This window comes from Sinocyclocheilus grahami, unplaced genomic scaffold (assembly GCF_001515645.1).
Source record: "Sinocyclocheilus grahami isolate Dianchi unplaced genomic scaffold, SAMN03320097.WGS_v1.1 scaffold229.1, whole genome shotgun sequence".
NCBI lineage: Eukaryota > Metazoa > Chordata > Actinopteri > Cypriniformes > Cyprinidae > Sinocyclocheilus > Sinocyclocheilus grahami.
Genome location: NW_015505408.1, coordinates 279,692 through 305,503, shown reverse-complemented (window position 1 = coordinate 305,503; position 25,812 = coordinate 279,692). Strand labels below are relative to the sequence as shown.

Below are 25,812 nucleotides of genomic sequence, written 5' to 3'. Positions count from 1 at the left end.
TGTTGTTGGTAGCCAAACAGTTTCTGTTTCCCGATTGACCTCCGTAGTATTTTTTTCCATACTATAGTACTTAATGTGAAAATAAAGCATTATTAAGCAGACAATCTACTAATACTTTAATGACTGCTTGTTGAAGTTGAAAGTTACTTATAGTCTAATGTCAACATGCGTTACCATTTTTATTGGTACAAACAAAGTTACGTAGAGGCTGCTTTGTCAGAGTGTGTTATTTTGATTGCTGAAGTCAGATCAGGCAGGTCAACTACAGTGTGAACGGAATAACTGCTGCTGCAGGGCTGCAAAAACTTCTTCCGTTGAGTGCAGTTCAGATTTATTACTTTGGCACACTTCACAGGAGATGGACAGTCTCAGCAGCAGCTCAAACAGCTGTATAGACTTTCCGCTTTGGATGTCTCATGTTCAGATCAAACTGTACGTCAAAATTTGTGTTCACCCAAGTTCAGCCAAAAATGACAATTCTGTCATCATTTGCTCACCTTCGAGTTGTTCCAAACCTGTATGAGTTTCTGCTGAACACAAAAGAAGATATTTGTGAAGACTGTTGTTGGTAGCCAAACAGTTTCTGTTTCCCGATTGACCTCCGTAGTATTTTTTTCCATACTATAGTACTTAATGTGGACCAGCAGCTGTTTGGTTACCAACCTTTTTCAAAATATCTTTTTTTTATGTTCAATAGAAAAATCATACAGGTTTGGAACCACTTGAGGGTGAATAAATGATGAAAGAATCTTAATTTTTGGGTGATCTCTTTAAGCTAATAAAAACAAATACAATTATATTATTAGGGACGATATTGATGAGGATATAAATTTTATAATGTAAGTATATATTATATTATGTATAGTATATACTATACTATTTGTACAATTACTGTAATAAATATTATTTTGTGTATTACTACAAAAAAAACACAAATTATTTTTTTATATATTTTATATATATATATATATATTTAAATTTGATAAAAGAGGCATTTGAGTTTTACTCAGTTGACTTGGTTCTAAAGCTGTATGTGCAATATAACCTGACAATAAATATCAGTTTTTTGTTAGGGAAATGGGTTTAGACAGGTTGTTGAGTTGCAAAAGATGTTTAGGGACAATGCTTATTTCTAGGGATGTAATGATTCACTCAGCTCATGATGCGATATGATTCATGATACTGATTTCACAAAACTATTTTCTCAGTTCTTTTTTAACAAAATGAGATTTAAGATTTAATTATTAATGAAAAGATGTCCTTTTATTATTTCTCAAACAAAATCCTGCAGAATATCTCAATAGAGATCGCTCCATGTTTGCTAATGTTTTCAGCTCATCTGCTTTTTCTATAGAGAGTGCATGTGCATGGTTGCCAGGTTGGGAAGATTAAGTAAACCACTGGACAGAAAATGTATTGATTTATATAAAAAAAAAAGGTTTGAATGCTGGAAATCTGGTAACTGCAACCATGAAAGCTTGTGGAGGCCAATGCAAGATAACACAAATGTCACATTTAAAAGAAACATTTTAATGGTAACCAGAGGGCAAATATCGCTCTTAATAAATTGAGAACAGAAGAAATTGTGATCCCGAATTGAAATACAACTTATTTGAGTACTATAGACTTCCTTTCAGTGTCTAGTTATGCCAAAAAGCAGGTGTGGGATTTCTGAGGATATTTAGTTCTGCAGTATTGGTCATAATGTAGGGTTATTTAATGAACGACATATAGAAAAAATTAAATAAAATCACCTGCAGAATGCTCCTGTTTTTCTTTTCATCCTGATTTATTGTCTAACATGCCAGTGAACATATCATTCCTCGTAAAGCTCTGTGTGCAGGTTTCTCAGGTGAACTGGGGGAAATAATTCTCCTAGCAGTTCTCAATGTGTGGCTGACCCCTTCTGGCTGAATGCTGAATATTTGCTTTGTGTGAACTGTCTGGACGTGATAGTTTGGTTTGAGAGTTTCAGCTATCATCAGTCCATAAATAATAGCAAGCAAAGACACTGTAATGCACACACACAGAGAAAGAGAGAGGAGAAAGAGCAGTCTTTTGGGAATTTATTGCATGTGGAAAGATAAACTTTTGTAGGTGTGTGTGTGTGTGTGTGTGTGTGTGAGTGTGAGAGTGTGAGTGTGTGAGTGTGAGACTGAATTGGATCTGCAGTCTTTTTTAAAAATTTAAATATGGGGGAAATGTTCCTTTATCTGCTTTTGTGGCCCAATTGAGACACACAGGACAAGTGGCTGCAGTTTTTATGTTCATTTTGGGGTGATTATTACCTAATTTGAGCAGGAAGTTGCAGCAGTCATGCTTGAATTACTCATTTATTGGAACGTTTAGATTTAAGCCACATCTGCACCTCTAATCGGGGTCCGTCCATCTCCGCAGAGCTGCTCTAGGCCCATCATGCACTGAGTCTTTATGACTGGCCACTGTGCACTTTAATTGGCTCTGCTCAGTAAGCGATGTGTCCTGTCCTGTCACGATCGAAGCAATGTTCCAAATAAAGACCGATCCCTAATCAGAGACACTAGAGTCAGAGCTCTGGAATACAGCTGGTGTTCATGTGAACGAGGGAGAAGAACTGTCCTTTATTACTGCAGACCTCTCATCGTGCTCTTCACACCAAGAGGTTATTGATCCCACCATCCCAGATCTCTCTCATAACAAGAGCTCCTGGTGGGATTGGGGTCCTGTCTGTCTCCAGTGCCTCGTGTTTTCCTGTTCAGAGTCACGCATAAGCAGGCAAAAACACAGTAATGACTTTGAAAGTGTTTCAAATCATCAGCTGGAGAACATGTGTGGTTTGGTTCATTCTTTGTTACTACATTTTATAATGTGTAATGGAGTTTATAATGTTGTCTTGTCAGGGTTGGGCAAAATTCAGAAATTTAGTATCAACTTTGAATATTTATAAAATCATAATTAAGACACATTTCTATAATGTAAATATTCAAAACAATATTTTCATGCAGACTCACAAAATGTTAAGCACATAGTTTTTCATACAGGCGTGAAAAGTAATACGAAAATTATTAATAATTATCAACTTATTGTCATTGTTGAAAACAATGAATTTTCAGAATTCAGAATTTTAGAATGAACTTTGAATATTTATACAATATTTAAATTTTAAATATTTTATTTATAAAATATTTAAAATGTAAATATTCGATACATAATATTTTTATGCAGACCCACAAAATGTTAAGCACATAGTTATGTAGTATATAATTAAATTACAAAAAAATATTTAAAAACTAACTTTTGTTTGAATTTCATTCAGTTTCAAATTCTAATTTGAACTACAATTCCGAATTCTGCTTGCCACCTTCAAATTCCCTAAATCTGTTGAACTAAATTTGTTTCTCCCCTGTATTAAGATTCACATCTAATGACATTAACAATGAGTGTTGAATTATGAAACATGTACTTCACTGGAATCACTTACATTGATGACGACTTGGATAACTGAGAATCATCTCTACTGTACATATTGCTTAATTGTCCTTACTTCCACGTACAGTATTTGTACAAGCAGTTTGTTTTATACCTTGAGTAAACAGTGTGTACTAACATTTTACTTGTGACTGTGTACTAATCATTTTCACTAAGCTAATCTAACTCGTTACCCTGGAAGATACTCATAATGTATTACCTGTGAATCTGCCTGTTCTTTAAAACCAAAACAAATAATACTAAAAATTAAAAGTGCACCATTTTGCAAAAATGAAGATTCTATTTTAGAACTATGGCAGTGTATATTATAATTTGTGTGTAATATTTTTAAATGTATAGTTATATTATATTTAGTGAATTTGGAGGAAAATGTGTATTCAATTGCAGTGAAAATAATGTTACAATGAAAATATAAAAAATAGGATTTATTTTATTTTTGCTAAGTGCAGCTTCTTGTTTTTTCTGTAAAGCGTGTCTGATCCTGAAGCTATCTGACATGCGTTTCTGTGGTATTCTACAAATCTGTCAGCTTTAGCATGCTGCGACCTGTCTGTTGGCAAAGAGCATTTATGCGTGTGTGTGTGTGTGTGTGTGTGTGTGTGTGTGTGCGGTCAGAATTCGAGAGAAAGAGAAAGGACTGGATGTGTTTATGGTTAAAACACTATATTAAGCTAATGCATTTAGATATTAGTCTAAATAATTCAAGGTCTTTAAAAGAAATATCAAATAAAACTGGTTAATCAAATGTAAGAAATACATCTTTTTATTCTTCAGGAAATATTTATATGGTAAGGTTGTCATTGGATTTGTGTCCAGGCTTTTTACTTAAAGTCGTGAGAGTTAGAATGGCAGTCTGCTTGCAAACGCGACCAAGATCTGCTGAAAAGCACGTACTGTGGTAAGTTCACTGTTGACATTTGACACATTATACAAACTCCGGCATTTTGTCAGACTGCTCTTCAGAACTCGTATTTTGTACTTCGCTCTTCCCTCTCTGTGGAAATATATGGATTTTGGTACACGATACTGAATTCTGAGAAAGAAAAAGGTCCTGTAGGCTGTAATTGTACTATATTCTGACATTGTTCTCTGTATGTTATGCGTTATTATAAATCTTCTTTCCCCAAAACCACATAAATAATTTACCTGCTTGTCATGAGACTGGCTGTTTCTCTGATAACATATGCATGTTGACAAGACATATTTTTGATACCTGTGTGCTTTAGTCTGGAAAATAGAGCATTGACTACATGTCTGAAACAATTCCTTTGGTTATTAGCTAATATAAACAAACATGAATTTATGAATTTATCTTGTGCTCAGAGTTTACCAGTTTACCAAGATTTGCACAGTTCTACTGAGTAATGGGTCTAATGAGTCTAATGTAATATCATAAAATAGCTGAATTATGGCTGCAGCATATGCAGCATAGAATGCACACAATGATTTTGCTGGTGATAAAATGAAGCAATGACTTCAATATCAAAATTATTTGATGTGAGATTATTTCAATTGAATGTTTTAAACTTCACTATCAATGGTGTTCAAGTTATTGCGATTAATCGCATCCAAAATAAAAGTTTTTGTTTATATAATATACGTGTGTGTGCTGTGTATATTTATTATGTATATTTAAAAACACACACATGCATGTATATATTTAAAGGGGTCATATGATGTTGCTAAAAAGAACATTATTTTGTGTATTTGGTGTAATGAAATGTGTTTATGTGGTTCAAAAAACACATTATTTTCCACATACTGTACATTATTGTTTCTCCTCTATGCCCCGCCTTTCTGAAACGTGTCGATTTTTACAAAGCTCATCGGTCTGAATAACATAATAAATATACACAGTACACACACATATATTATGTAAACAAAAACTTTTATTTTGGATGTGATTAATCGCGATTAATCGTTTGACAGCACTAATATATATATATATATATATATATATACTTAAAAAAAGTTGTAGATAATACTGAATTAACCTAAATACATTAATTTGTACCAACATAACTAGTTTGTATGGGTTAAGAAAATATATACAATATACTACAGAAATACTGGCCAGCTTTATAGAGAATAAGTGTTTCTTGTTTTCTGAAGGATCATCTGTACAGGCACCACCCAAGCCAGCACTTTATGACATTTGCGTCTTGTTTTTTTTCCTGTGGCACATTTTTTCATACGGGTTCCCGTCTCTAAAGTGCCAAGGTCAGGCTGCAGGACCCACCAGGACAAAAAACATAAAAGAAAGAATGGGGTCGTGTTTGGCCTTTATTGTCAGAGAAGCTCCCTGTTGTTTCAGGGACAGTGTTCTTTAATGATCACATCTGTGTCTCAGTGCCAGTTCACCACTTCTCATAAATGCCTTTGTGAAGCCCAGCTGCTTAGAGTCCATCCAAAACATCAGGAGGAAGGTTAACTTGAAGAGATAAAAATGGATGTTTTTCCTAGAATAATATTCAAACTTTAATTGGAATCTTTTGATTTGAAAAAAAATGTGCAATTCTGTAAAGACTTGAACAAAACTAAAAAAAGAGAAAGACAAAATCGACATAATTGTGCAAGGTACTGTGCACATTGATTTATAATAAGATCTGTGTAAGAATGTGTTCTGTATGTGTGTGTGTGTGTGTGTTTGTACTGTAGGTTCTTGCCAGTCTGCGAACAGTGAGGGGTAACGTTGCAGCTTTAACCCACGTGCAAGATAGAAGCAACAAGTGAGTCTGTAGCCGAAACACTTTCAGACAGGCAGTGAATGGAAGGATTAATAAGAGAAAGATTTATAACTGTTGTCACATGAAGTCTCTTAAATCGTTTTCCTTCATATAGGAGACTGTCAGGCACTAACCCTCAGTCTGCCTGTAAAGCAAGCCTGTCCGGTGAGTGTAAGAACATGAGCTGGTCTAGCCAAAGATGAGGACTTTTCCTTACTGTAGACCTCAGCCCCGTTTATAGATGTAAATGTTTGAACATCCGAATATTTAACATTAACGTATTAGCGATGTTCTGACATCTGAGGTTGTTTGTTTCAGATGAAGCATATCAGAAACTCGCTGTCGAGACCCTTGAAGAGCTGGATTGGTGTTTGGACCAGCTGGAGACCCTGCAAACACGGCACTCTGTCAGCGAAATGGCCTCCAATAAGGTATTTAAAGCAATATTTCAGTCAAAAGTGACATTTTGAATCATTTGCTCTTACAAGAAAATGAGATGATGTATGAGCTGTTCTTATCCATGCAGTGAAAATGTATTTATAATGACAAAAAAGCAACATAAACTGGCCATACAGTACAGGCTTTACACTATATTAGTACACTTCTCTAGCTCACAAGTCACATATGCCATCTGTGGAGCAGATTTTATGTCATAAAGTCTGTAGTTCATAGTTCAACTTTTCATTGGCTCATTTAAAAGCTATTTGTTAATTATAACTATTAAAAATCATTTTAGTTCATTGAAATAGAGCTGAAATAAAATAAAATAAAAATATAAAATGAAAAACTGATTCATCACCAAAAAAATGGTGTGGCCATATGGCAACATACTCTTTGTATTCATTTCCTTGCCACCGTCTCTTTAAGAGAACATTCTCATTTTTTTTGTTGGAAAGAGAATACCTTAGTTTAGCCAATGATGTGCTTTGGTTAAGTCACATGACATGCAGTTTTTTTTCTGTGGTGATATTTCTGACAGACTGCCATCTCATCGGTAGTTGCTGAAAGCAAATTAAAATGTCAGTAACAAACAAGGACCAATCCGTGTCACTTCCACAAAAAAATCGGAAACACCACTGTATTGATGTTATGATGACATATTCGCCTCTCAAAAAAGTTTTCATATTCATAGTCTTCCTCTCATAAGATTGCGTAATGCTGAATTTTCATGAACTGCAATGTTTTTGGTTTTATGTCAATATTTTATGATACATGATATACAGGATTATATTTGTTTTAACTGTATACATTTGTAATTTAAATAATATTCATGACAAATGTAATTCAAAAATTATAAATCATTATTCAGCAAAAAGAATGGAATAAATAAAAGCACAAGTTGTTGGAAAGTATGTATAAGGTATAAGTACTGTGTTAAAGCTTATAATTGCACCAATTGAATCAACACAAACAACATTTCTGAGGAAAAATATTAACTATGAGTAAACTTACACTTATTCTAAGTTAGATCCACTATTGTACGCTCTTGCCGTATGGCAACATATCATAAAGTACCTTAAAATAATATTTTTTCCCCCCAATTTTTTTTACAGCACTTCAAGTTAAGCCATTCTTAGAAAATAAATGAGTCAAATATATTTTTCTATAGGTCTATCATAATGCGCGCGGTAGAGGGTTAAGTTATAATTAGAATTATTTAACAAAATTTATAAAACCTAAACTAAAATTCGAATATTAATAAAATAAATATGATATATATACGTATATATATATATATATATTAATAAATACCATTTTAGTATATCAATAATACTAATTAAATAATGAATAATACTAAAATAACACTGCACACATATCATATGATTTCAAAAGACTACCGAATGAGTCATATTAACTATTTCTACGATACTCCTAGTAATAAATATACTTTAATAGATTAAATTGCCTATTAATACGTTTTTGGGTACAGAAAGATAGTACATTTTGATTTTAAGGTCTTTATGTTAATAATAACATGTCAGTAACTTATAACTCAGTTTTTGAATTAAATTCCTGTTTGATGTTGTGCATATTCCACACCCAGAGCCATGCATATAGACAGCAACAACGCAAAACAATGCCAGCATATTTCAGTACAATGCTAAAGAGAAACTTAGACGTAAGCAATGTTGGCAGAGTGGTTTCAGTTATTGCAGTGCACGAGGCATACACATCAAAAGTGTGGTGTTTCATTGCAGTGCTCCATATTCATTTTATACTATGTGTTAATCAGGGTTGAAAGTCATTTTGCTGATGCATGATTACATAACCCCGACATGCACTGTAGTGTCTGAATGAGTGTTTCCTCACACAGCTTTTGGTATGGACTCAGTTACCATGGTAACTGGGTAACAGTGTGATGAAAGTGAATATTGTGCTGTAAGGCTGATCACTGGCAGTGTGAGACACACTCATTTTCTTCATCTGCTGTTCACAGTTCTATTCATTGTATCAGTTGCTGTTGTTATTGCACTGAAATCAGTCCCATAAGTACAATAAATGGAGTGTAATAGAGTGCATTAGCGTCCGCCCACTTTCTCTGGTTTCAGAAAGTATTTTTCCCATAGGGATTTTAGCCATGAACCCATGAACCAAACTAACCAGCTCCGAGGAAAATCACAATCTTACAAAATTTGATTTGAAGCAAAACATTTATGAAAATCAGGAAAAAAATACAATGGTACGAGACTGTGTACTTAAATGGGTCCTATTATGCTCTTTTACAAAGTCTTGATTTTGTTTTGGGGGTGTACTAGCAGTACTTACCACACATTTTACAAAATTAGATGTTTTGTTAGTGGTGCTCAGAATCTTCAAATCATTTGCCATCGTCCTCAGTCATCTCTCCTACTTACTCTGTTTATGTGGTAAGTGAAATTTTATGTACTGTAATGTAACAGACAACCGTTAGCAAACGTTATTTGTTTTCCGTGCCTTTCTGAATACGAATTCACACTTCGGGCACACCCTCACCCGCTGAAAAATAACTGCATTTACTATGTACAGATAAGTGCAACGGTAATATGTATTATGTTTATTTCAAAAATTCTGAAATTCAAAAGATACTGTAAATATGCATTGCTATCAGTTTTAATAGTTATGAATTACTTTATGTATTACAAAACATGAAGCACTTCTTCTTCTTTGTCGTCATCTTGTCTGATGCACTCAACCAAGTGTTCTAACCAGGACCTCACCCCTCCCCCCACCCCCCAACCATTCGAATTTCCATAGGCGGGATTTCTTTTAATGATATTCTAATGGGCCACTTTGTGACATCACAAAACCTGGAAAACAATGCTGAAGTCCAAACGAGCTGTTCGTTGTAGTTCTTGAAAAGGGATTTTTTTAAAAACAAAATATCTCCCTTTGGAGTGGACTTTGAGATTTGTAACTTTGTAGATATTTTTTATGCCCAAACATACACACTACATACTGACTAAAATTCAAAAAGTTAAAAAGCATAATAGGACCTCTTTAACAGCTTTAGTGAGGGAAGGAACTACAATCCCATGAAGCATTGCAAATGACATTGAGCAAATTAAAAATTACAGAGAAATGTTCAACTATACATTTATCTATGGTTGTATCTATAGAAATTATATATTTTATGTTCATTGCATAAAATGCATGTCTATACAAATATTAAAGTATTTTGAGAGTGTAGGGCAGGGTTCCTCAAATCTTGCCCTGGAGGGCCAATGCGCTGCAGAGTTTAGCTCCAACCATGATCAAACTCACCTACCTGTGATTTTCTAATGATCCTGAAGACATTGATTAGCTTGCTCAGGTGTGTTTGATTAGGGTTAGAGCTATACTCTGCAGGAAAGTGGATCTCGTGGGCAAGATTTAAGAATCCCTGGTGTAGGGAGACCGACTTGATAACTCCATTCGCGGTGCTTCATGGGAGTGGGTGGAGCCAAAGATCTTGTTTGGCACTCTTTGCTCACTGCTCCCTGATTGGTGGAATTTTTGGTTACACTTTATTTTAAGGTGTCCTTTTTACAGTGTAATTATACATTTAAGTACTGAGGAATATTAATTAAGTACATGTACTTGAACTTTCCACAACATTCTAATTTATTGAGATGCACCTGTATATGGTTAGGCTTAGGGTTACTTGCATGTAATTATGCATAATTAATTGTTATTATAATAGTAAGTATATGTAACATTTGTAACAAGGACACCTTAAAATAAAGTGGTACTGAATTTTTGCATAGCATCATGGGTAATGTAGTTCCCTTTCTGTCGTTCACTCCAACGTTGTGTCGAGTGTATGACACTAGGGGTTGCTCTTGGGAGCCCAAACACCTCTGACAATGAAATTGGGTGTGCAGATTTTGCATAGCTGGTCACGCCCCGGACATCCAGTTATAAATAGGCCAGCGTGGCATCTGCTCACTCGCACTGTTTTTCGGAGCTGAATGCAGCGTCTCTCACGGAGATGTTACGATCATTCACCTCTCGATTCCTCATCGTTGGATCTAAGGCACAATCAGCGGTCTCTCCCTACTTATACACAGATAAGTGATGTGAGAGTACCCCTAGGTACTTCACCGGCGATCTCTAGAAGAGCAAATTTCCTCTAAAAGAGTACAATTTCTCTGAAAGAGCTACATGGGTGGAATTGTGTGTTTTATCATGCCTTTCCGTCCATGTGTTTCTGATTGCGGTTGGAACGTCTCGAAAGACGACCGGCACGAGCGTTGTATTCAGTGTATGGTTCGTTCCCCACTTGCGAGGCACATCCCATCGGCACGTTGCGCTCGCAGCTCGGGTTCTTCGCCAAAAGACCCAGAGTCATTGCAGCTGTTTGCCGCTCTGGTCCATCTACCTCCGGGTATGAGGCCGCAACGATGTGCACTGCAGAAGAACATGGGGAAGAGGGATTAGTTTCGCCAGGGGAATCCCCGCGAGCTTCCCGTTCTTCCCTTGCTTCGTGCTTACTGGTCGAATTTCTGGATGAGTTTGAGAGCCGTCCCTAGACAGTGGTGAATACCATTACTCAGGCCAGAGTCCCCTCGACGAGGCGGCTGTACGATCTGAAGTGGCGCGTTTTCGTGAATTGGTGTTCTTCCCAGTGGAAGGACCCTCTGAGATGTGGCAACGGATTTGTGCTCTCCTTCCTCCAAGGAGGCCTTGACAGGCATCTGTCTGCTTCTACACTTAAGGTGTACGTGACCGCGATTGCGGCTAACCACGACACCGTGGGAGGCAGATCGGTGGGGAAGCACTTGGTTATTAGGTTCCTCAGAGGCGCCTGTAGGTTGAACCCTCCGAGGTCACATCTCATTCCCTCTTGGGATCTCACTGTGGTCTTGCAGGCCTTCCAGAGAGATCCGTTTGAGCCCCTTCAGTCAGTTGAATTCAGTGCCCTCTCTATGAAGACGGCCCTCCTGACTGCGCTCACTTCTGTCAAGAGCGTGGGGGATCTCCAAGGCCTCTCCATTAACGAATCATGCCTGGAGTTCGGGCCGGCAGACTCTCACGTTGTCCTGAGACCTCGGCCTGGATATGTGCTCAAGGTTCAGACCACTCCTTTCAGGGACCAGGTGGTAACATTGCAAGCTATCCCCTTCCAAGAAGGGGACCCCGACCTGTCTCTGTTGTGCCCAGTGCGAGCCCAACGCACATACCCAGATCGCACTCAGAGTTTCAGATGTTCTGAACAGCTCTTTATCTGCTTTGGAGGACAGCAGAAGGGGAATGCTGTCTCCAGACAAAGGATCTCCCACTGGATTGTGGATGCGATCCTAACGGCCTATCAAGCCAGAGGCCTACTTTGCCCACTAGGAGTGAGGGCTCACTCTAGCAGAGGTATGGCTGCATCAGCAGCCCTGGCGAACGGGGCCTCTCTAGCAGATATCTGTAGAGCTGCAGGTTGGGCTAAACCTAATACATTTGCTAGATTTTATAATCTACGAATGTAACCAGTTTCTTCTAGAGTTCTGAACGTCAGTTCTTTGACTCAGGAGACTGGCAGGGTGTAGAGCTTGCTACCAGCGCTACTCCCCCCAGGGTAATTATGTCCTTTCAAATACTGTATTCAGTCCAGCTCAGGTTCCTTTCATGAACTCTGGACTACCCTTCCATAACATAAGCACTTTTTCTTAGCGAAGTTCGACGGAGGAACTTGCTATTAGAACTCATTACGAGGTAGGTTCCCTCAAGTGAACTCTTGTATTGGGTTAGTGCTCTACATGTAGTGGCTCCTCTTGAGGCCCCATGTGTGGATTCTCCACTGTATTGCCCCTGAGGCTCAGTGTTCCCCTAGACAGACATCTGTTGATAGGTTCTGGGTCTTGGTAGATCTCCCCTTATGCGGAGCCCACCCCAGTACCTTCCCTATGTGGTACTTCCTCTGTAAGTCCATAGGTGGATCTTCACATGTTACCTCCCCATCAGGTAGGATGTGATCTCCGTAGTGCCCTTTTCCCTAGAGGGAAAAGTCACTGTCCCAACGTTACTACAAAGACTTTTCAACTGTTATATTATGGTGAGTATTACTATGGGAAAAGTCTCCGGCTGAGGGGACCTCTGCCTCTATGGCTCTCCCGGATGTTTGGAGAGTGAGGTCTTAAGTCTTGGGCATTGGAAGATGCTGTGCAATGAAATCGGTCTTCTGGTTGCGTTTTCGTGAATTGGTGTTCTTCCCAGTGGAAGGACCCTCTGAGATGTGGCAACGGATTTGTGCTCTCCTTCCTCCAAGGAGGCCTTGACAGGCATCTGTCTGCTTCTACACTTAAGGTGTACGTGGCCGCGATTGCGGCTAACCATGACACCGTGGGAGGCAGATCATGGGGAAGCACGATCTGGTTATTAGGTTCCTCAGAGGAACCTGGAGGTTGAAACTGCCGAGGCCACATCTCATTCCCTCTTGGGATCTCACTGTGGTCTTGCAGGCCTTCCAGAGAGATCCGTTTGAGCCCCTTCAGTCAGTTGAATTCAGTGCCCTCTCTATGAAGACGGCCCTCCTGACTGCGCTCACTTCTGTCAAGAGCGTGGGGGATCTCCAAGGCCTCTCCATTAACGAATCATGCCTGGAGTTCGGGCCGGCAGACTCTCACGTTGTCCTGAGACCTCGGCCTGGATATGTGCTCAAGGTTCAGACCACTCCTTTCAGGGACCAGGTGGTAACATTGCAAGCTATCCCCTTCCAAGAAGGGGACCCCGACCTGTCTCTGTTGTGCCCAGTGCGAGCCCAACGCACATACCCAGATCGCACTCAGAGTTTCAGATGTTCTGAACAGCTCTTTATCTGCTTTGGAGGACAGCAGAAGGGGAATGCTGTCTCCAGACAAAGGATCTCCCACTGGATTGTGGATGCGATCCTAACGGCCTATCAAGCCAGAGGCCTACTTTGCCCACTAGGAGTGAGGGCTCACTCTAGCAGAGGTATGGCTGCATCAGCAGCCCTGGCGAACGGGGCCTCTCTAGCAGATATCTGTAGAGCTGCAGGTTGGGCTAAACCTAATACATTTGCTAGATTTTATAATCTACGAATGTAACCAGTTTCTTCTAGAGTTCTGAACGTCAGTTCTTTGACTCAGGAGACTGGCAGGGTGTAGAGCTTGCTACCAGCGCTACTCCCCCCAGGGTAATTATGTCCTTTCAAATACTGTATTCAGTCCAGCTCAGGTTCCTTTCATGAACTCTGGACTACCCTTCCATAACATAAGCACTTTTTCTTAGCGAAGTTCGACGGAGGAACTTGCTATTAGAACTCATTACGAGGTAGGTTCCCTCAAGTGAACTCTTGTATTGGGTTAGTGCTCTACATGTAGTGGCTCCTCTTGAGGCCCCATGTGTGGATTCTCCACTGTATTGCCCCTGAGGCTCAGTGTTCCCCTAGACAGACATCTGTTGATAGGTTCTGGGTCTTGGTAGATCTCCCCTTATGCGGAGCCCACCCCAGTACCTTCCCTATGTGGTACTTCCTCTGTAAGTCCATAGGTGGATCTTCACATGTTACCTCCCCATCAGGTAGGATGTGATCTCCGTAGTGCCCTTTTCCCTAGAGGGAAAAGTCACTGTCCCAACGTTACTACAAAGACTTTTCAACTGTTATATTATGGTGAGTATTACTATGGGAAAAGTCTCCGGCTGAGGGGACCTCTGCCTCTATGGCTCTCCCGGATGTTTGGAGAGTGAGGTCTTAAGTCTTGGGCGTTGAGAGGTTACGAGGAGGAGAGGTGCATTTGGTTGTGCCCCCGTGGACTCGTGACGCAGTTCGGCAGTTGTAGCATTTAGTATAGGGACCCCTAGTGTCGTACACTCAACACAACGTCGGAGTGAATGACAGAAAGGGAATGTCTTGGTTACGTATGGTAACCCTCGTTCCCTGATGCAGGAAACGGAGATATTGTGTCCTTCATGCCACAACTCCAAATTACCTCTGAGTGGGTTGAGACGCTTCTCGACTCCTTAGAACAGATCGAGTGAGCAGATGCCACGCTGGCCTATTTATACCCGGATGTCCGGGGCGTGGCCAGCTATGTAAATTCTGCACACCCAATTTCATTGGCCTTTTCTCAAAGATGTCAGAGGTGTTTGGGCTCCCAAGAGCGACCCCTAGTTTCGTACACTTGACACAACGTCTCTGTTCCCTCCATCAGGGAACGAGGGTTACCATACGTAACCGAGAAGTTTTTCACCACAAATTCAAATTCCTATTTCACATAATTCTTTTAAAAATAAGTTTAATTAATGCAAACAGATGGATCCAACAAAAGCACATACAATCGATTAACAACCTCGAAGCTAGTCTCTTTAAAGTTTTATCAGTTGTTGTTAAAAATGAATTTCCCTATGGAGATTTTATTTCCCAAACTCAAGAGAATATAGAATATAATGAGTGTGATTATAGGCTATATGAATATAATTGAGAATATAATGTTTCTAATGTTTTATTAATTTTATTTGTTGTATTATTTTTAGTTTAAAAGAATGCTCAACAGGGAACTTACTCAGCTGTCGGAGACCAGCCGGTCAGGAAACCAAGTGTCAGAGTTCATAGCAAGCACAATTTTACGTGAGTGACTTTGTCATTTAAATGTAATTTACAAATTTAGGAACTGGATTTATGATAACATGGTGTGTTCAGCATTAATTCAGAGGAATATATGTAGTATTTTTCTTCTGTTTTCACAAATTGTGTCTTTCCTTTCAATCTAAATTTAGCTCAGGGCTTTTTACGTACTCTGTGTTTATGTTGCAGAAAAACAGCATGACGTGGAGATTTTGTCAGCAGCGTGTAAGGAGGAGAAAAAACGCCGTCCGATGTCTCAGATAAGTGGAGTGAGAAAACTGAGCCCCAGTCCGAGTCTCCCTCCAACATGCACCCCTCGATTTGGTGTCAACACACAACATGAGAGCCTCCTGGCCGAGGTGTCCCTTCATTTCACTCTTTGTCAGTTCTACTGTAGATCAGAATTGCAAGAAATAAACTAAGAATTGCAACCGCCTATTACCAAATCACAATTTTTAAATTCGCCTTTTAATTTTTGATTCCATGGTGGAAATAAAATGTAAAAAAATACAGAATTGCAAGATGTAAACTCGGAATTCAGAGGGAAAAAGTCAGAATTGTGAGAAAAAAAGTCAGAATTATCAGTGCTTATGACTGACTTTTTTCTCAGAACTGCAAGAAACAAAGTCTGATTTATTTATTTATTTTATTCTATAGAGGAAACAGACTTCCATAAAGAATACACCAGTGGGTCTCACCCTTTTTGACTCTAATTGTCCACAGCAATATAAACATATATTAATATATGTATGTATGTATTCTTTTTTTTTTTTACTCACAATTTCTACCTGATAAAATAATTTAGAGCTTGTAATAACTAGAAACATGCATAATAAATACTCATTGATTTTTAAGGTTTTATTCATTTACACACCTTTCACAAGTCACTCTTTTTGTGTTCATTTTAATTTAAGTGAATTTTTATATTAGTCAAAAATCATGGTTCCTGGTTTGTTCAGAAAACAAGCAAATAACACTTCCCACTGAAAAAATAAATAAAAATGAAATAAGTAATTTTGTTTAAATACACACACACACACACACATATATATATGAAATATATATTTATTATTTAGTAATTGTTTTAGACGCAAAGTCGGCAACACCAAAGCTCCAAAAGTATCAAAAAATGTATTTTTTAAAAAGACTGTCGCGATAAAATAATTTAGAGCTTGTAATAACTAGAAACATGCATAATAAATACTCATTGATTTTTAAGGTTTTATTCATTTACACACCTTTCACAAGTCACTCTTTTTGTGTTCATTTTAATTTAAGTGAATTTTTATATTAGTCAAAAATCATGGTTCCTGGTTTGTTCAGAAAACAAGCAAATAACACTTCCCACTGAAAAAATAAATAAAAAAGAAATAAGTAATTTTGTTTAAATACACACACACACACACACACACACACACACACACACACACATATATATATGAAATATATATTTATTATTTAGTAATTGTCAAACTAATTTTTGTGAAATATTTCGATAAAGTATTTGTGATCTTTCTTTAAATTACATCAAATTCAGAGATTCATAGTGCTATAGTATTATTATTGTTGTTATTATTATTATTAGTGCTCTTCAATGGAGTAGAATGACTTGTCTTTTTCACTCTAGGAGCTTGAGGACATCAATCGATGGGGTATAGATATTTTTAAGATAGCAGAGTTTTCTGGGAATCGGCCACTGACAGTCATAATGTACACCATTTTTCAGGTAAGATTTTTGTCTAGAAATATCTCTTGACATAAATGTTCCACTGCTTTGCTATTGTATTTCCTACTATTTATAAATAGCCTTGTATAAAACACAATAGATACATAGTAGAACTGCCAGAAGAAAAAGCTCATCATTTTATCATTATGTAGCATTAACTGAAAATAGCTTACTTGTTTATTTTTACGCTGACTTTAACTGCAGATTTACCTGATATTTGATTACTGCATGTTTCTATACTCTGTAATTCTCAGGAGCGAGATTTGCTCAAGACCTTTAAGATTCCATCGGACACCTTCTTAACTTTCCTCATGACTTTGGAGGATCACTACCATGTGGACATGGCCTACCATAACAATACCCACGCAGCAGATGTTGTGCAGTCCACACACGTTCTTCTCTCCACACCTGCCCTAGAGGTCTGCATGGTTGATCACACACACACATAGTGCTCATGGGAAGTGACCTATAAACAAACCAGCATATATTTGTTTGTTTGTTTTGTTTTGTTTTGTTATGACTTTCAGGATGTGTTCACAGACCTTGAGATCATGGCTGCTCTGTTTGCGAGTGCTATTCATGATGTTGACCATCCAGGATTGTCTAACCAGTTCCTCATTAACACAAGTATGACTTTTTAATGACAAACCATTCAAATAAATCCCAAATCCATTCACTTAGGCTCTGTCGCCAACACAAACACAGTTATTTAAAACTAGTGATACACCAAAATGAAAATTCTGGGCCAAAACCAAAAATTCCGGATGCACTGGGCTGAAAATTGAAAATAAATGTTATTTAATGGGGTCATATGATGCGATTTCAAGTTTTCCTTTCTCTTTGGAGTGTTACAAGCTGATCGTGCATAGATGAGATCCCTGAAGTTGCAAAGACTAAAGTCTCAAAACCAAAGAGATGTTCTTTATCAAAGTTAAGACTCTGCCACGCCCCCCTAAAACGGCTCGTTCTAACACGCCCCCACATATCTAGGTCACTATGTGGGAATATTTGCATAATGCGCCCAAATGTGCACGCAAAGAAAGGCGTGGTTTCAGTAACCGCAGTTAGTGTTGAAGCAGCATGTCAGGAAGACGCTGTGTGTTTCTAGGAGAAAGCAAAAGCACTTTATTTGGCCTTCCGAAAGTAGATGCATTTAGGAATCTTTAAGATCACTTACAACAGAACAGCAATGCATTTTATGGACGACCGTTTCGTGAACCGAGGTAATTCTGACTTTGCTATGACAATCTGGCGCTTCTGAATCAGCTACTGTATTGTTATTAGTTTAAGTATTTGCTATTGACTGTTAAAATTTTTTTTTCAAAAAATTTATTCTGTTACACCAAATACACAAAATAATGATCTTTAAAAAAGCATCATATGACCCCTTTAATAATCAATTAAATTATCAAATGTATTTATTAAGCAACACTCAAAAACATTTAAATTGCACATAAGTTTTTATGCCTTTATTTTTTTTTGATAACAGAATTATGTTTCTACCTTTTTTGTTAAAATATAAACATTTAAACAGTGGCTGTAAAACATTTTTCATGACAATTAAATAATTTTCAAAAATACATTAAATAATTAAGACAACAGGTTAAGTAAAAATATAACAAATATGTAATATAGTGCATATATTCCACAAAATGTTCTTCTCTATCGTTTTCTTTTTTAGTTTATGGACTTTTAATATCTTTCCTGAGGTAAATATGACATTACGTGACATTGTTTACAAGCTGTTTTATTGACGTCTTTATGCAGTGGAAACACTGATTTTCACACGCCATTAAAAAGTGTCAAAACCACATGTATTGTTTGTTTCATGATACAATTGAGAATATGAAAGCTGAGACTATGTTACATATTAAAGGGGTCATATTATGTTGCTAAAAAAAACATTATTTTGTGTATTTGGTGTAATGAAATGTGTTTATGCGGTTTAAGATTAAAAAAACACATTATTTTCCACATACTGTACATTATTGTTTCTCCTCTATGCCCCACCTTTCTGAAACGCATCGATTTTTACAAAGCTCATCGGTCTGAAAAGCGAGGTGTGCTCTGATTGGCCAGCTATCTAGTGCGTTGTGATTGGCCAAATACCTCAAGCGTGTGATGGAAATGTTACACCCCTACCATATTGTGATGACGTGTCCCGGCCGGAGCGACGAGACAAAAACATTAAAACCCATTATAAACGAGGCATTTGTTGCATCCAGTGGGGACATAATTGCGTATTATAAGGACTTGTACTGTCTTTTTTTCAGTTGCATCGTGCTGCGTAAACATAAAACCATGTCTGCATTTGTGATCGGAGAAATGACAAACAACAAGCGCTACTCTACACTGCTCAAAACTCGCGTTTGAATCATCAGTGGCAAATCCTTTAAATGAAAACGTACTTACAGTCTTTGAGTCAGAACAGCCGGCATTGTAGTCTACTCTCCCAGGATCAGGAAACAGTCCTCCATAAAATGCGCTGCACACATCTGAATATTTGGGTTGAAGTGTTCTGGAACAGTGTTGTAAATACAACTTAACCACTGATTTCTAGTCGTGTCCTCTTTTGGAAGGCCAAACAAAGTAGTTTCACACGGCGGGCCTGAGTGAGCGGAGGCGGGCGGGCTTGCGAACGGCACGGCCGGTGGATTCGACGAAGGAGCGCCTGGCGGGCTTGTGGCAATCACATGTGACGACCCCGGGCTGGACTCCTCTTCGTCCACGGTGAAAGCCGATCCAGCGATCCACAGCGCGAAGTTGATGTATTTCCTCAGCAACCAGCACGGATCAGCTCCAGGCATGACGAAGTGGATATCGTCCTCTTTTGGAAGGCCAAACAAAGTAGTTTCGCTTTCACAACTAAACACAGAGAACACGAACACACACGCGTCTTCACGACATGGTGACAGCAACAATACTACAGCGAGAATAAAAGTTACGCCTTCTTTCTTTGGCGTTATGCAAATCTTCCCACATTGTGACGTAGACATGTGGGGGGGTGTTAGAAGGTGTGGTTGACTCTTAACTTTTATAAAGAAAATCTCTTTGGATTTGAGACTTTCTTTGCAAGTCTCAAAGAAATTGAGATCTCTTTGCAACTTTACAGATCTTCTTTATGCACCAAGAGCTTGTAACACTTCAAAGAGAAAGGAAAAATTGAAATCGCATCATATGACCCCTTTAAAAGTGACAAAGCACAAATCTTATTGCGATTTTTGGATGGTAGGCACGCTACAGATAATGTTTAGTGAAGTTCACACATCAGCAGAAAACAGCGCAAAATAAAAGACTGATCTGGAGATTTAAGAGTCCATATCAGTATCGATTCAAAACACGAAATCGATATTGTTAATCCAGCACTAGCATCCACACAGCTGACATGTTTACCTGTTGTTTAACCACAGTTTAAATAAACTAGACACTGACAATGTCAAAACGCACCATCAGAGAAACGCTAATTCAACGACACTGATTCAGTCAATAATATTGGCCCTCCAGAATTGTTAAAAACTCCCTGTTGCCGAAAATTCAGTGCATCAGTACTAAAAACCCAGCGGGACCTTAGCAGGTTGTTTTTCTCTTCACTCTTTCAGACTCTGAGCTCGCTCTCATGTACAATGACGCCTCTGTGTTGGAGAACCATCACTTGGCTGTGGGCTTCAAGCTTCTCCAGGAGGAGAACTGTGATATCTTCTGCAATCTCAGCAAGAAACAACGACAGTCCCTACGACAGATGACCATAGATATGGTGAAGCCTTTACACGTTTATTACGCAGCTCTCTGAAATACTTGATTCTGATTGGTCAGCCACAACATTCCGGGGTTTGTTATTCGCCAACAGCTCGGAGTGTTGTGGCTGACCAGGAAAGACATGCTCATCTGGATATTTTTAGACTGTCAGTTCTTTCACATCTCTCATATCACATCGCTGCACTCTCGTTCGTTTCATTTAAACACATCTGCCATCATCTTGCGCCTCAGTTATCGATTGTATTTACTGTAAAACAAAACCAGAGGACTTCAGTATTAATAGTAGGCCTGCATTGAAGTGTTCATCTTGTTGCTAGAAAGATTGTTTTGTACACTGTAATGAATTTAAGATAATAAACAGGTAGGAAACTCATACAAGTTTGGAACAACTTGAGGGTGAGTAAATTATGACAGAATTTTCATTTTTGGGTAAACTGTGCCTTTAAGAAAAATGTAAAACAGTTAATGGTTTATTTCACAACCATAACCAGATGTCTGGTAGTAATGATGTATGAGCGAATGACTGTTTCTAAATGATTCATTGAGTTAATGAGTGATCTGTGACTCATTTGTGAATCAGACTACTGCGGTGTGTCTTTCTTGCTTTATTTCAAAAGACTGAATGACGTGGAAAAAAGCCACAAAGTTTGAACCCTGATAAAAACATATGAAGTAAAACAAACCTTTCTAAAATGTCACATTTCAAAAACAGTTTTTAATGCTTCTAATATCAGATTTCCTGTCATCTCTCCAGGTATTAGCCACTGATATGTCCAAACACATGAATTTCCTGGCTGACCTGAAGACATTGGTGGAAACTAAAAAAGTGACCAGTCTGGGAGTCTTGCTGTTGGACAACTACTCCGACCGAATACAGGTACTGCAGTCTCACTCTAGCAACATACACTACAATTCCTTACTAAACAACTCTATTTAGGTCTACTTTTGGATGGCTAGTCAACTATTTATTGGCTTTTCAGCCCTATTTGAACAGCTAAATTATAAAAAAATCTTTCTTTTCTTGGAAAGGTGCTTCAGAATATGGTTCACTGCGCAGACCTCAGCAACCCCACAAAACCTCTGGAGCTCTACAGACAGTGGACAGATCGCATCATGGTGGAGCTCTTCAGACAGGGGGACCGTGAGCGTGACAAGGGCATAGACATAAGCCCCATGTGCGACAAACACACAGCTTCTGTGGAAAAATCTCAGGTATGATTATGTCTCTTTTAGGGGTTTGCAAGCTGGGGTTTGGGAAGGTCACAAGGGGGTGCTGCAAAAAATTTAGAGAAAAAAATGAAAAGATTACAATAATTTTTTTAAGGCTGTCAAAAGTAATGTGTGTACTTACGATATTAATAAAATATGTTGTGTAAATATAGAAGGAAAATAAAAAGTATTTTCTGATAACTCTTTTAATAATTTGAGAAATTACAAAAACCAAGTCTTTGTAATGTCACATTTCATATTTTCTCACACTGTATAAATGGGTTTGTAAGAAAAAAATGCATTTAGTTTTAATAAATACATTAATAAACAGTAGAATATGCATGTAAATAAAAAGCATGTTGAGATACTGTTTTTTACTAAGAAAAATATCACTTATTGTTTTTTCTCACACTGTCATTACATGAAAAAATATAGCTGTATAAAATTGAGAGAGAGAAAAATGTGAAATATTAAAAAAAATATTTTTTACAACTGTCAAAGTTAATATGTACATTTAAGATGTTAATAAAAGATGTTTAATATAATGACTCAACATTCACTAAATTTCATGAAATAATGACATGAATATTATTATTATTCTATTATTTTCAGTAGTTTTTTTTTGGAAGAAAATTCTGAATTTAGTTTTGTTAATAAATAAATAAACAGTAGACTTCAGATGTAAATTAAACAAATTTTATGAATCTGTTTTAATAATTAGCAAAATGACAGTATAAAATCCAGTTATTTAAAAAATCTTCACGGTATTACTTAATATTTTTCTTAAACTGTATAAATAGGTGTTTATAAATACAAAATCTCTAGCTGTAAACTGAGAGAAAAAAATATTTTTCACGGCTGTCAGAGATAATATATGCATTTAAGATATTAATAAAAAGATGTTATGAAATTGACATTCACTTAATTTCTAAAACACTAAAATCGTGAGCTCATGAGATAAATTGTGAGTTTTTCATTGTTAAAAATGAATTCCTACTACTTGTTTCGCTTCTGTTTCAGTTTTTATAACCATTTCTTACTATGTGTAAGTAAGTTCTTGTTTTTTAGCATGTGTGTTTGGCAGTGTTATTTTTTAGGATTACTGATAAACTACTGTCATTTGATTTGTATTATTATTATTTATTTTAATTTTAGTTACATTATGTCTGAATAGGTCTTTTATTAAGTTTTTAGTTTTATTTAATTAGAGTTATTTTAATACTTAAACTAAATGGAAATGAAATAATATATATATATTGAATTTATAAATGGGTATGTACGTATACAGTATATATGTACAGTGGGGGAAAAAAGTATTTAGTCAGCCACCAATTGTGCAAGTTCTCCCACTTAAAAAGATGAGAGAGGCCTGTAATTTTCATCATAGGTATACCTCAACTATGAGAGACAAAATGCTTTTAGTTTTGGATCTGTTTTAGTTGTTTTAATACTACAATTGATTGCTTCTGTTGTCCTCATTTGTAGGTCGCTTTGGATAAAAGCGTCTAATAAATGACTAAATAAAATTAAAATAAATACAATTTAAAAAAATCAGCATTTAGTTGCCTGTCCTTTACTATACTGTACTAATGACGACTGTGTTTAATCAATGTTTCTTAAGGTGGGATTCATCGATTACATTGTCCATCCTCTATGGGAGACATGGGCTGATCTGGTCCATCCCGATGCTCAGGACATTCTAGATACATTGGAGGACAATCGCGAATGGTACCAGAGCATGATCCCACGCAGCCCGTCGCCCACCCCTAAAGAGCAGGACTCACGGGCCACACTGGGCATCGCAGGCTCGGCCGGGGAAAAGTTCCAGTTTGAGCTGACTCTGGAGGAAGAGGACGGAGAGCTAGAGGCTGAAGAAGAGCACACAGATAAAGACCGATCAAGCACTATGATGGACCCCAGGCATGCGCAGACGTCCCCTCGCGGAGTTGCTCCTGTTTTAGACAGCAGAGAAAGAGAACTGGACCAAGAAGCGACCAGCGTATCCATCCTGCAGTTGGAAACTTAACAAGGCCCAGTACTAACAGTGCTGTGTTTCTTAGTTGCACTTAGAAATATTTTGGGGTTGAGTAGAACAACCATAAACTAAAAAGACATTGGTTTACCTGACCAAATAGGCCTGTATTTTAAAGCTATATTGTGTCCCAGACACAAAGTTTTGCATAAGGACTAAGGGCCGAAGGTGTAGATGAATGTTTTCGTAGTCTCATGTGAGAGTCGCATAGAGAAACATGAGTCTTCCCTTGAGTGACTGTCCATGCCAACTGCAGAGGAAAGCTAGATTTACTCATTATGTGAACTTTTTCACTCGACTCTAGGATATTTATTATCTTGAACCTTTTTAATAATGGATAACTTAATGCTTTTTTTGCCACTGAGAAATAACTTAGTCGAATGAAACGGTACAGTTGCGAGAAATATTAAGGCAAGACACCACAAGTGAATGGAGTAAAACATATTAACTAATAGATCACCATACTTCTCCAGCTGATTAATCACAGTACATTAGTAATAATAATAATAATTTTAATGTTATGTTAAAATATGTAAATGAAGCATTATATAATTAAATGATGCACTAATTTGCTTACATTTCCAGAACAAAAATCAGAACATTGATTCAAAGTTCTTAATCTGTTGTAAAAACATTTCTCTGTAAAGACTTGATAGAGTTTTTGCAGAGGGGATTTTGGATTTCTCTTTTCATCACTCCATAAATCAGAAAATTCTGTTAACAGCCAGAAAATAAATAAATAAACTCAACATGTTTTTAGAAATATGTATAAATATAAATAAGGCTATTACAGACTGTAAAGCTTAGTGTATGTACTGTAAGTGATACTAAAGTGAACATTTCTGGCTCAGTGTTCAAAAATATATTTTGTAATTGAAATCTACAGACATAAAAAGATCAAATGTAATAAATAAACACTTAAATCTGTATTTTGGATGTTTTCTTTCCACTAGTCTGAAATAAAAAATGTAATAATAAAATTAAAAATTAAATACATGTTATATGGAAGCAAAATGTAAAACAAACAAACAGTGGTTTTGCTTGTAGTGTCTTGCCTTAACAGGTTAGCGATAAGATTGTGATTGTTAACAACCTCAGGATAATGTTGATTTCTTTTTAATGTAGCAAGACTCCAAAGTGCAGTCACTAAACTATCTGTTAATAATCTTGTTTTGAACAAATAAGAAAAAATTTAATCTAAAAGCCAAAACATTGGGCTCATTATTAGACGACCGTACGGAGGATCCCTTTACAAGCGTCTTTGTACTGAAATACCTTTATACCTCTTGACACATTAGCACTATGTAGACATAATGATCATATCGATAGAAACAGGGTTGATATTTTAACTGATTTATGAATAAACTCAAATGATGACAAATGTAAACTCCCCTAAACTCGAATCAGAGTTTTACAGTGATTTACTCTGCTGTGCCCATGTTAGAGATTGTAAAATTGGAGATTGCATCCACTGGGTGCTATCAAGAGCTGAAGTGGATCCCACATCTGGTGGATTTAAACAGGAAGTTCTGGTCTAGATCAGCACAAACAACCCTCACATAAAGGGCTGTGGCTAACTGATCCTTATAAGATCCTGTTCTCATATTGTCATCAATTTCAGAGATCTTTGCCTCAATATATTCCATAAATATGAACCTGTTTATATACAGTGAGAAGCATGCTTTACAAAAGAGATAGGAGAAATTACATATAGGAGGAGAAGTGTGCAATTTTTTTTATTATTTTAATTTTAATATAGTATACTAAACTGGGGTCAGAGAAAATTGTGTGCCAAATTGACCAAATTTAAAATTACTATTTTATTATAAATTCTTTGAATGGTTGGAAATCGTGAGATTAATCA

The 25,812-nt window shown here is 37.3% G+C and overlaps 1 protein-coding gene across 1 annotated transcript; it reads left to right on the top strand.

Annotated features, from left to right (window-relative positions):
- Positions 1–6,084: 6,084 nt before the first annotated feature.
- Positions 6,085–24,373, top strand: LOC107597193 (cAMP-specific 3',5'-cyclic phosphodiesterase 4D-like). The gene is made up of 13 exons (XM_016288149.1): positions 6,085–6,093; positions 6,127–6,197; positions 6,310–6,359; positions 6,513–6,625; positions 15,135–15,228; positions 15,415–15,584; positions 16,853–16,951; positions 17,206–17,370; positions 17,479–17,578; positions 20,551–20,705; positions 21,462–21,584; positions 21,737–21,919; positions 23,538–24,373. Exons 1-13 carry the CDS (start codon positions 6,085–6,087, stop codon positions 23,940–23,942), a joined length of 1,737 nt encoding a protein of 578 aa, XP_016143635.1. The 3' UTR covers positions 23,943–24,373.
- The last annotated feature ends 1,439 nt before the right edge of the window (positions 24,374–25,812 follow it).

Excerpts from the sequence above, each read along its gene's own strand:
- LOC107597193 (XM_016288149.1), top strand. Across the intron at positions 6,360-6,512 it reads CTGTAAAGCAAGCCTGTCCG|ATGAAGCATATCAGAAACTC; the intron begins GTGAGTGTAAGA and ends TGTTTGTTTCAG. Across the intron at positions 15,585-16,852 it reads ATGAGAGCCTCCTGGCCGAG|GAGCTTGAGGACATCAATCG; the intron begins GTGTCCCTTCAT and ends TTTTCACTCTAG.